The sequence below is a fragment of the Pipistrellus kuhlii genome, unplaced genomic scaffold (assembly GCF_014108245.1).
Source record: "Pipistrellus kuhlii isolate mPipKuh1 unplaced genomic scaffold, mPipKuh1.p scaffold_m20_p_37, whole genome shotgun sequence".
NCBI lineage: Eukaryota > Metazoa > Chordata > Mammalia > Chiroptera > Vespertilionidae > Pipistrellus > Pipistrellus kuhlii.
The window spans coordinates 460,034-472,126 of NW_023425537.1; the positions used below are offsets into that span (position 1 = coordinate 460,034).

The 12,093-nt window shown below is 63.5% G+C and overlaps 1 protein-coding gene across 2 annotated transcripts in view; it reads left to right on the forward strand.

The window, feature by feature from the left end:
* Window positions 1-2,102: 2,102 nt before the first annotated feature.
* The window catches only part of SDK2 (sidekick cell adhesion molecule 2), a 186,627-nt gene continuing 176,636 nt past the window's right edge, over window positions 2,103-12,093 (forward strand). The window contains exon 1 of one of the 2 annotated variants that reach the window (XM_036407667.2): window positions 2,103-2,568. In XM_036407667.2, coding sequence (XP_036263560.1) covers window positions 2,442-2,568 — 127 coding nt within the window. In that variant the 5' untranslated portion in view covers window positions 2,103-2,441. The remainder of the gene's footprint in view (window positions 2,569-12,093) is intronic. The other variant, XM_036407666.2, reaches the window with a different exon arrangement.

Genomic DNA, 12,093 nt, shown 5'->3' on the forward strand with positions numbered 1-12,093 from the left:
GAGGTCATAGCCGGGCATCCCTAAGCACCTGGCAATGGTGTGTAGCCACCAAGAGGCGGGAGGGCTGGCCACACCACCGAGGCCAGCTGTCCCCAGAAAAGCCCTCTCCTTACAGCCCGCCCACCCGCCAGCCAGCCAGAAGGGCTGGGCCTGGGATGGAGCACACACAGCTGGCCTCAGGGGGGACATCGCAAAGCGCTGTTTGAACGAGGTGACGGCAGAACCGCCGGGAAGGCAGGCAGGCTAGCTTCCTGCCCATTTTCAGGAAGTGCCCACAGTTGTTTTTCTGAGGCAGGCGGAATGAGCGATGGAAGTATGAGATGTTTGAGGAGGTGTGTCCATTCTGCAGGGCATGCCCTCTGGGGCAGACAGGGTCGCAGGGAGAGAGGAGGCAGCGCTGGGGCCAGAGGCGGCGGTTGGTCTCCGCGGGCAGGGCCCACTCCTCCCGGCACCTGGGCCGGCAGAGCGCCAGGGGCCCGGGGAAAGATGTGATTTCTTTTAAAACCAGAAGACATAAATGAAGTTTTCGTTGAAGAAAATATTTCAGCATGTAACATTAATATATTTGTCTGTATGCCAACGCTCATCCAATATTATATATATATAATTTTTTTTTATGGGAGAAGGAATTTTTTAAGGGAAGAGAACCATGCTGGTGCACAGGAAAGTTGAACTGGGCCCTGCAACCCGGAGCTGCATGGGGGTGCCGGCTGCCCACCCCTCTGGGCCGCAGGACAGGATACTCCCTGCCCCCTTCTGGGGCTGCCTTTTCCCTCCTGCCCTTTGCAGACAGAGCTCAGAAGAAAACAAAGACGGCATCGCTCTTGGCACCCGCGTCCCTGCTCGGCCATCTGTAAGTCCCCGCCTGCCTTTTGTCCGGCTCTCTGCCCCAGACTTTTGAAAGCCTGGCCCGGGGAGAAACTCTAGCCCACCAGCAGACGAACCCACTTTTCTCAGCAGACTCCCCACCTCTGTCCTCACCAGGAGAAGGGCGCTGGGTTCCTGGCTGCGGGAGGGAGTGGGGACCAGAGGAGGCCTGGGAGGGAGGCGTGCAGGAGGGCGGGGATGGGCAGAGCGGAGGGGCTGGGGCGCAGTCCTCCTTCTGGCGAGAGGCTGGCAGTGCTGCCCCCCCGGCGGGTCCCGGAGACACAGATGAAACGTGTGTGCGGGGCTCGCTCCCGGGCCTGGCGGGGGCCGCCGCCCCTCCTCCCCGCGCCGCGCAGGCGGCTCTCCAGCCGCGGCCACTGGGTAGCGCTCGGCCCTCCTCTCCGCGCCGCCGCCTCCGCCTCCCTCCGCCGCGCTCGTCCCCGGCTCCGCTGCCCCCGCAGCTCCGGCAGCTCGGGCAGCTCGGGCTCGGCGCAGGCGGGAGCCGTTCACCCCGGAGCCCGGGAAACGGAGGCGGCGGATCGGCAGCGGCGGCGGCGGCTGGCGAGGCCGGAGGCGGCGGGGCGGCCGAGGCCGCTGCTCCCGGAGCCGGCGCGGGTGGCGAGCGCCGGGCGGCGGAGGAGGCGCCGCGCCCCCGGAGCCGGGGCTGCCCGCCGGGTCCTCGGATCGTCTCGCCGGGCGCTCCGGGGCCAGGGCGCGGCGGCGGAGGGCGGACCGGCTCTCCATCCTCCCGGCGGCGGCGGGAGGCTCCGCGCGGGGCGGGCGCCGGCGGCCACAGCCCGGGTCCCCGCGCCCCGCGGCCGTGCCCGCCGCTCGGGTGCCGGCGCGGGGGGCTGCGCGCCGGCCGCGGGCCCCGCAAACTTTGCTGCCGCCCGGGTGCCGGGCCGAGGGCGCGCGCGGGCCCAGCGCCCCCCGGGGGGAAGGACCGAGAGTGCCCGGATTGAGCGCCGGGGCCGCGGAGCAGACAGACCGGGGGACGGCTGGGCCCCGGCAGATGCCGCCCGCGAAGTTGGAGAGAAGAAAACTTGAGCTCCGGGGAGATCCGGGCCGCGATGCCCGCCGCGCCCCCCGGGACCCGCGGCCCTGAAGGAGCCCCCGCGGCCGCCGCGCGCGGCTGCAGCCCGGCCCCCGGGGCCCGGCGCCCGGAGCCGCGGTGACTGCGCCGCCCGCAGGGACGACCCGGCAGCCAGGGGGCGGGAGCGGCGGGCGGGCGGGGGGCGGCAACGTGGCCGCGGGAGGAAGTTTCCGCAAGTTTGTCCTCTCATTGCGGGGCCCGGCCAGCGACCCGGCCGGCCGAGCTGCCCAGGCCTCCCCGCCGGGCAGGCGAAGTCGGAGTCGGGGAGGACGAAGGCGCCCCGAGTCCCAGAGCGACGCGGCTTTGTCGGCTTTGCTCTCTCTCTCTGCTCCCCCATCGCCTTCGGGGCGCGCCGCGAGGAGGCTCGAACTCGGACAGAAGAGGACTGGGAGGCTTCGGGGTCCCCGGGGCTGCCCCTCCCGGGCACAGACCGCCCCCCCCCCGGGCCAGAGAGCCACCTAGACTGTCTCCCCCCGGGACGATGGCGGGGTGCCGGACCCCCCGGGATTATAACGGTGCGGAGGACCCCCCACGCCCCCGCGCCCTGTGGGGGCTGCTGATCTGGACTCTGCTGGCCCTGCGCGGGATCCCCCCGGCCGGAGCGCAAGGTAGGAGGGCCGCCCCCACGCGGGGATGGATGGGGAGGGGGTGCGGGGCAGGGGGGGCAGGAGCTGCTGGCCTCGCGAGGGCCCCCTGGACACCCGGCTTCACCCTGGCAGAGCTCTCTCCAGGGAGTTCCGGGAGTTTGGGGGCTCTCCTTTGGGGCAGTGTTTCTGAGACTTGTGGTTTCCGAAGGAGGGGAGGTCAGGTCTGAGGAGGGAGGCTGGGAGGCTGCCTGGGGAAGCCTGAGAAGAGCCTTAGATGAGTTTTTTTTTTGGGGGGGGTTCGGCTACTCCCCACACCCGCTATGGGGTACCCCATTGGGCCCGCGAGGGAGGGGCTCAGCGCCCGGCTCTCCCCAGACCCTCAGGCTGGGCTCCCGGTTCCCGCTCGGTGTCAGAGGAGGGCAGGACCCTGCCTGGCAGGCGCCAGCGCCCCAGGGCCGGGGAGTGGCCAGGGAAGGCGGCGGGAAGGAGCCCAAGGCGGGTGCTGGGTGCCGGGTGGCAGCCCGGGAGGGAGGTGGACGGGCCTGGCCACGGATGGAGCCCGCGCCGGGCTGCCTGGCCGCCTGGCCAGCGGCTGGGGCTGGGGCTGGGGCTGGGGCTTCGGTTCGGGCTGGGAGCCCAGGGCCTGGTGCAACCTCGGACCCGCAAGGGGGAGGTGCCCAGCGAGTGTCTGAGGCCCCCCCTACCCTCCCCCTTAACCCACCCCCACCCCCCAGGCACAGGGCTCCTGCCCTGGCCTCAGCTCCACTGGCCGCTCAATTGTCTGCAGCCGCCGCTCTGACCCGGAGCAGCCTCGGTGGGCGGAGAAGGGCTGGTGGGCTTTGGGCGGGAGGATTAGGAAGGATGAGGAGGTGTGACCCACACTCCCCCCCCCCCAAGAGGGCGGGTGCCCCAATGTCCTCCCAGCCCCTGGCAGGTCCCAGAAGGAGGGGGCGGCTGCACCGGCGCTCCCTTGCTTTCGGGGTTCGCAGCGGCGCCTGCTGGGGGCGGAGGGAGACAAGCCTGGACTGAGCGCCAGGACTGGGGGCTTGGCTGCCCCTCTCTCCGGAGCCTGAGGGCGCCTAACCCTCCCCCCCCCCTTCCAGGCTGCTCACCTGCCCCTGCTGCGGCCTCCAGAGGGGCCCCTCTTACCTCTGGGGTTGCTGAACAGCGAGGGGGAGGGAGAGGGAGAATGGGGGGGGGTACCTCAGGGCACCCAGAGTCAACTCAGCGGGAGAGCCAAGATCAAAGAGATGAAAGTAATCAGCCCTCACGGGACAGAGGGGCGGGTTTTACAAGGTAATTTACGTTAAAGCACTTAGAAATGTTGTTAACGGGCCCTGCAAATGTAAGGTAATAAAAGTTATGATTATTTTTACGATCTTCATAAAATCTCCCAGCAAGCAGGACCTCAGAGGTCAGCGCATTCCGGGAGCCATTTAACAGATGGGAAGACTGAGGCTCCCGGGGCGTGAAGTGACTTGGACCAGGGCTGCGGGGAGATGTGGGGGCAGGGGCAGGGCAGGGTCCCAAGCCCCTCTGGCCCTGGTGCCAGGACCCTCCCGGGCTGGGATGGGTTGGTGGGGTCCCCGGAGGGCTGTGAGGCTGCTGGAAGAGGAGGGGGCCATCTCCCAGATTGGCTCTGAGATGCCAGGGGGGTTCCCAGCCGAAAACCAGGAAGGACTCGGAGCGGGGTGTCAGCCTCTGACTGGACACTTGAACTTCATCACTGCACAGACCCCGGCAATGGCAGATGTCCCTGGCCAGGTGGCCCCCTTGTTCCTGTCCCATCCAGGCCCAGGCCTGTAGACCTCCACCCCTGCCCCCTCCACCCCTGCCCCCTCCACTCCTGTCCCCTCCTCCCCTGTCCCCTCCACCCCATCTCCTTCTCCCCTGCCCCCTCCTCCCGAGGTCAGGATGCCAGCGTCCTGCTGGAGGCCAGGCCGCCTCCTGGCCCTGTGCCTCCTCGGGGAGGGGCGCGCCTGTCAGAGCCCTGAAGGTCCCTTTGATTGATTCACTCCCACTCCCTCCCTCCGCTCCTCCTGTTTGCCGCCCAGGTCCCCTGCGGCTCCATTTGTGTTCTCTGGTCTGAGAGAGTGTTTTCTACCCCCCTGAGCACCCTCCATCCTTTTGTAACCCCGGCTGCAAACTGTGCAGGGGCTTGTGGGAACTTGGTCCCAGCCCAGGTTTGGGGGCAATGCTGCATGTGAGTGGTGGTGGGGGGGTGGGGGAGGCGGGAGGGGCAGGGGCAAGCCAAGGACTGGGGGTGGGGGTGAGGGTGGGCGAGCTTTCTTATCTGCTTTGAGGCTAGAGAGTGGAGTGTCTCCTTAAGCGCTAACCCTTGGGGCGGCTGAGGCCACAGCCCCGGGTGTCCCTCTGAGCCCATGAGCGGCATTCTCCAATCATGGCACAGCGAGGGACCGAGCTGTGGTCCTCCCTGGGGCCAGGCCTCCCCTGGGTCACTGCCAGGCCTTCTGTAGCCCCAGCCTCATGTCCCCAGGGGCTGGCCCCGGGCGACATCACCTCCTCAGACCTCAGCCGCCACTGGGCCACTTTCCCTTCAGGCGGGTGTCACACAATTCACACTATTTCCCAGGCCCCGGGAGCGCGCGGAGGTGGAGAGAGCAGAGACCACCGGGGCGGGAGGGTTCGCCTGGCACACGGACGGTGCTGACGAAGGCGTCATCGTCGGTGTGATTATCAGTGTCTTCGCCCTCTAAGCCCAGGTCCACGGGGAGGGGCTCCGGGCTGCCCACCAGCCAGGCCTCGGATGCCTTTTTCTCCCTCGAGACCCTTCCTTCCCTTCCTTCGGTGGCCGCAGGGCTGTGTCTCACGTGGCTGTGTCTCACGTGGCTGTGTCTCACGTGGCCGTCCAGTCCCGGGCTCCACTCCCGCCGGCCTCGGGGGCCTTGGCCTTCGCAGCTTGGGTCCCGCGGGTGGGCATCCCGAGGAGGCTGGCAAGAGGGCGGTCGCTGCCCAGCCAGCTGGTCTAGAAGGTTCTTTCGGGAGCTCAGTGCCTGGGCGAGGGCACGGGAGGGAGTGTGAGCTGAGCGCTGAGTGAGCCAGGCCGCGGGGGCCCTGGGCGGAGGGGGGCAGCCCCGGCTCTGGAGGTCCGGAGGGAGAAAGTTGAGCGCGGCGAGCTAATCACAATGAAAAGCCAAACGGCACGCGGGGGAGCGGGATGAAGGTTTAATTACATGGTGTGGCGAGGCTGTAATTATTAATTACCGACAGCAAAAAATAACTTATTGATCAGGGCCTCTTGCTAATTACCACGAGGCCGAGTGTCATGCTTGCCGGGGCTCGGCTGGCTGGTGTCAAAAAGCCCCACGCGAGGGCCGGCCGGGGGCGTCCCCTGTTCCCCGTGTCCCCTTCTTCCGGGCCCGAGAGGGCGCTCTCCACCCCGCACCCCCAGGGTGCCCTTGGCTTCAGCTGGGAGGTTCTGGAACGGGCTGGCTGTGGTTCGAGGAGAGACACAGCGTGGTGCTGCTGTTCGCTCAGCACCTCCCTGCCCCAGCCGAACAGACTCAGGACCCCCGGCCAGGGTCCGAGCCTGCGCCTGCCTCAGAAACCCCCTCTTTCCTGCGTTTGCTCGGCAAACATTTATCGACCGCCTCTCCCCTCCGTCCTCTCTCTCCTGGAAGGCGGGCGGGGGGCTGGGAGCCCGGCTCCAGCAGGGAAGGGAGCTGGGAAGGGGGCCAAGTCCTCCAGAGCAGCCTCTGTTTGCACAGCCCGCACGGCCGGCTCTAAAGGGATGTGCTAAACGGCACCAGCATGCGCTTGACTTTGGTCCACGGGGCGGCCCGCGCTCCGTCCGTCCGCAGGGCTCACACGATGAATCCGAGCGTCTGACTCGAAAGGAACAGGAAACGCCACCACCCAGGGCTGTCCTCTGCCCACCAGCGTGGTGCAAGGCGCCGGTCGCCCGCTGTCTGCTTGGATGCCCCCGGTGACGGAGGCCTCACTACCTGGCGAGACAAGCTGGATGTGAGACAGCTGTGCTCGGGGTTGCTGAGGAAGCTGGCCTCCCTGGGGCGGGTGACCCCAGGGTTTGGCTGCCGTCGGAGGGGCCCTCTGATTGGTCGGAACCTCCCTCCCCATCCTTGTGACTCCCCGGACCTCGGGGAGGCAGGACACTGAGTTGGAATCGACGTGGGGCGTTAGGGTGCTGCCTGCGGGGTTTCCGGCCCGGCTCCCCCAGGGGCACGTTGCCGCCGCCTGCCTAACGCGGCAGGGATTAGTCATCCTAACGTGGGGCCTTCGGATGCCAATAACAGCACACAGGCCAGCGGCGCCCGCCGGCAGCGCCCCACGGCCTCCGGCGGAAAGGAAAACACGCCGGGCTGCCCAGACATCCTGGTCACTCCTGTCCTCCGCCCCCACTGGGAGGAGGCAGTGCCCGCTCAGTGGTGAGCTAAGGCTGTTTCCATCCGTAAGATGAGGAAATAGTTAAATGTAATTGTCTCTACCTTCTTCTTCTTCTTTTTTTTAAAATATATATTTTATTGATTTTTTTACAGAGAGGAAAGGAGAGGGATAGAGAGCTAGAAACATCGATGAGAGAGAAACATCGACCCGCTGCCTCCTGCATACCCCCTGCCGGGGATGTGCCTGCAACCAAGGTACATGCCCTTGACCAGAATCAAACCTGGGACCTTTCAGTCCGCAGACCGACGCTCTGTCCACTGAGCCAAACCGGTTTCGGCAAGTGTCTCTACGTTCTAAGAGTTGGGTGTGGTTTTTGGTTTTGTTCTATGTTAAGTGAGATTATCCCAGTCCCCTTTTAAATACTCTTACGTGTTTATAATGTGCTGGCCACAAGGTATGAGGGTGCCATCATCCACACCCCTTCCCTCCCCAACGTGTGGGTAAACTGAGGCTCAGCGTGATGAACCGCCCAAGACCCCTCGGCCAGAACGTTGAAAGGTCGGGATGTGAACCCAGGGCTCCATGGCCTCCACATGGGTCATCTTCTTGCGGGTCTGGGATGCCCTCAGCCTCACGCATCCGTCACTGGTGTGTCCCCACAGAGGGACGTGTGGACAGCCATGCTGGCCGCCGACCTGGGCTGGGGCAGGGGAGGTGGCAGGGTTTGGACATAACCCAGGAATTCCGGGTCCTCCTGGCTCTTGCCTGCACCTGGGTTGGTGTCCTCCGTGGGCCTTAGGTTGGCAGAGTTCAAGAGGTCAGGCCCGGAACCCCTCCTGCCTCCGCTCCTCTCCTTTCCCCTTGCCCTCCCCGGGGCTGGGGTGACCTGGAGATGTTTGGGTGTCTGCTGAAGTCACCCAGGGCATCCGTGCCTGGCTTGCTGGTGTCTGAGCCACACACGGTGTCTTCTGCTCTGAAGGGGACGGGATGGAAAAGCGGGAAGCTGCTGGTGGGTGACCCAGAGGGGTGGTGATGATTTGATGATGTGATGGTCTAAGCCACAGGTGTCAAACACAAGGCCCGCGGGCCAAATCCGTCCCGCCAGGCCTTGCAATGTGGCCCGCACCGCGCTGTCATCACTGCACTCCGCTGCGTTTCCATCACAATGACAGTTTATGACTGTTCAGTAAACCATTCGGCCCGCGATTTAGGCTGGATTTTAGATTTTGGCCCCTTCTCTGATTGAGTTCGACACCCCTAGTCTAAGCTAAGGGGAGGAATTGTTGGCCATCACTCAGTCTATTTGGGGGATTCGGCTTCTGGGGTGGACACAGGAGACTCTCACGGGCCTGTGGGAGCCGGGACCGGGACCCTCCCCGCAGGGCACCGCTGTGGACGTGCAGACGTACAGATGAGGGAGGCAGTTGTCCCGCTCAGAGTCGGAGGGATGGTCAGAAACACGACCTAACGCGGTGGGCATCTGTGAGTCTGCGCCCGGGAGGAACCTGCTTCGGGCTGTGAGAGCCGATCAGAATGTGCCCTCGGAGGGCCCCGGTGGGGGGTCAACACAGGCCTCTGAGGAGCCTGAAACAGGGACAACCACCCCGGGTTCAAATCCTGCTTGTCGTTGACTGGGTGGGTGACCTTGAGCCGACCTGTGTCTCGGTTTCTTCATCTATAAAATGGGGACAAGCGGGGTCCTTGCCTCTCCGGGTGGTGACGGGGTTTAATGAGCTGTGCTGAGCATTTAGGACAGCAGTCCCTGTACAGGAAGCACTGGGTGAGCGTGTGTCACTGTCCGGATTGCCTCTTAGGGTCTGGACAGCAAGGCCAGCTTTGCCATTTGACTGGTGCCCCGTCTTCAAACGCCTCTGCTCCCTTCCCCTCTCATAGACCTGCACCCCCACTTCCACTATTGGGGACTTACTTATTTGGCTTAGGGGTACCTGGCTCTAGCTTAACATGCACCCATGCCGCAGAGCACCTACAGAAGCAGCTGTTTTCAGCTCTGCCGGCCTCACGTGCGTGCTTCTACTGGGTCCTTCCAGACACCCTCACGTCTGCAGGTCTCTCTCACAGACATCTCCTCTTCCCTTCGCCCCCACCCAGGGAGCAGCGGGGCCAGCAGGCAGGAGCACTATTAACCTTATTAGCATCGAAGTTCAGGAAGATTGAGTCACTTGCCAGGGTCATGTCCCATGTCAGAGAGAGTGAGCACAGGTCAGCTGCCGCTGAGGCCGTTGCTTTCGATCCAGACGCCCACCTCCTGGAATGAGGGGCTCGCCGGGCTGGTCCGGGACTTGGGAACGGTCTCATGTGGCCACAGGCTCCTCCGCAGCTTGGGTGGGGCTCAGGGTGCAGCCCGAGGGCCTCTCTCTGTCGAAGGGAACTCGGAGCCCTCTCTTGGGGCCCCATCTGCTGTTCCACAGGGTCTGGGCCACGGGATCGGAAGGCTGAGATCTCTCCTGGCCAGCTTCCCCGGCTTGCTCCCCGACGGTGGTGGTGTCCGCACCAAGCCCTGCACCCCCTCCACTCCAACTGCCATCGGCACCCTTCCCTCCTCTCTCCCGCTAGCCCTTCCTCCCAGTGCCCGGCATGGTCTGGGCGTCTCATTTGCCACTTTGGCCTTGTTGATGCTGAATTATCTTCGAATGTCTGTGTGACGGATTTCTTTAATTAGAAACTCTTTGAGTTTTGATAATAACCCTTCATCAACAGGGATGGAGGTATTAGACATAAATTATCGTTCCCAATTAACAGGCTTCACCCGTTAATGGAGGGCCCCACCGGGAGAAGAGTGACGGCAGAGAGCAGGTAGCAGGCTTGGATGCTGGGTGGATCTCGGAAGCCAGGACTGATTCTCCTTGGGTTCCTTTACCACCACCACCACCCCCAAACCTTAACCTCCCCACCCCCCGTGTCTTCACCGGGAAATGTGAGGCATCATTATAGCATTTCCAAGCTCTTCCTGGTGGACTTCAGTGATGGAGGAGGTAGACCTGTGCCCTGGGGGATCTGGCCACACAGCCTGAAGCTGTCCGCCACCCACACTGCCTTTTCCTTTTTAATATTTTACTTTTTAACCCTTTGCACTCCGCTGTCCCCTCTCAGGGGACATCGGAATTCTAGCATATCACTCGGATGTCCCCTCTCAGGGGGGACATTGCAGTTTATTAGTGATTACGGGGAATTGAGTTAATTCAACGCACGTGTCTGCCGCAAAGTAGGGTCAAGTAGCTGGTAGCCAATTCCAGAATGGTTCGGAGTGCAAAGGGTTAAATACCTGGAATTTTGCATTCCATCCTTTAGTCTGTCTGAAATCCATTCTTACACACAGAGAATATGCTATTTGTATTGGTTTTTAGAGAGGAAGGGAGAGGGGAGAGAGAAAAACATCAATGTGAGAGGTAAACATCGATCTGCTGCCTCCTGCACATCCCCAACTGGGGATCGAGCCCACAACCCAGGCCTGTGCCCTGACCGAGGAGTGAACCAGCAACCTTTTGGTGCACAGGACAACGCCTAACCAACCGAGCCACACCCGCCAGGGCCACACAGAGGCTATTGTAAAGCCAGTTAGTGCTGCGAGAAGATGTGGAGTTTCTGCCCCTTGGCTTCCTGGACCTCCAGGGACATTTGTCAAAACTCGAATGATATGATCTCTTGAGTCACATCACATGTAAGAGTCTAAGATACTTTGCACACATATATACTAGAGGCCTGGTGCACAAAATTCGAGCACTGGGGGTGAGGGGGGGTGCTCAGCCCAGCCTGCACCTTCTCGCAGTCCAGGAGCCCTCGGGGGATGTCCAGCTGACCACTTAAGCCCCTCGTGGGCCTAAGCTGTAGGTCGGACATCCTTAGTGCTGTCACGGAGGCGGGAGAGGCTCTCGCCACCACTGCTGCACTCACCAGCTGTGAGCCCAGGTCACGGCATCTGGCTGAGCGGTGCTCCCCGTGTGGGAGCACACTGACCACCAGGGAAGCTCCTGCATTGAGCATCTGCCCCTTGGTGGTCAGTGCGTGCCATAGCGACTGGTTGTTCTGCCGTCCAGTCGATTTGCATATTAGCCTTTTATTATATAGGATAATTTCAACCATTTGTGCTTAGATTTTTCTATCATCTTTTGTACACATACCCCCCCCAAAAGCAGTTGTGTCCCCAACATAATTGACCCGGGGCCTCCATAGCCATCCACCTTGACTGGTCTATGGCAGTGCCTTCAAGGGTGAGGGTGTGCGGGTAAGGCTGTCTGCCCCTCCCTAGGGGAGCCTGCTGCTGGGGTGGTTGGCATTTTCTGGGTCCTCTCTTCACTCAGCCAGTGTGCTCTGTACCATTAGGGAGCCTGTCCCTGGACCACACCATTGCATTGTGACCGAAGGAGTTGGGGCCTGAAGACTCTCCTGGCGGGCGGTGTCTGGCCCCGTGATAACGATGCCCCTGCAGGGGGCCTTTTGCGTGAGCGGGTGGGTGCCTTCCAGGAGAGCTGGGGTGACGGAAGGCATCCTCCGGCCAAGCAGGGCCTTCGCTCTCCTGCAGCAGCTCCAGCAGCCGGAGCTCCGTGCCCTGCCCGTGCAGCACTAACCACACGTTCCAGGTCATCGGTTTCGCCCCGCCCGATGCCTCTTGAGGCTCTGAGCTTCCAGAAGCAGACTCCGTGCCCTCCCAGGCCCCGTCGGCGGCCGCCTTCCCAGCACCGTGGACGCCTCTCGCTGTCCTGACTCAAGGACTCGGCGCCCGGTCTGTCGTAGGAAATGCTGCTGACGGTGCCCGGCGCTCCCGCCTCCCTGCTCAGTCAACCTTGAAGACTCCTCCCCATGGGCAGCCTGCACGCGGGCTCTGCCCAGCTGCGGCCGCTCAGCCAAGTGGCCCTTGACCTCCTCCTCTGGAGCCCCTTCTCCCATCCCCGGCAGAGGGAGTGGAGGCGGGGAGGGGAGCTGCTGAGGAGGGCGGAGGGAGCTCGAGGGGGCGCTGCCCCCAGCTCATTATCCGGCTGCTGTGCATCGCCGGATGAAAGACAGTTGTTGTCAGGACGGCGGTAAACACGCGGCTGTCAGTGCTGATGTGATTGCACTAATGAAGAGAAGTCGGCCCGGGCGGGAGCGGCCGTTCCCGGCTCCGGGTTTCTGGAGAGGTCTGTCCAGGGTCCCCTCTCCCTGCCCCGGGAGGACAGAGGTCTG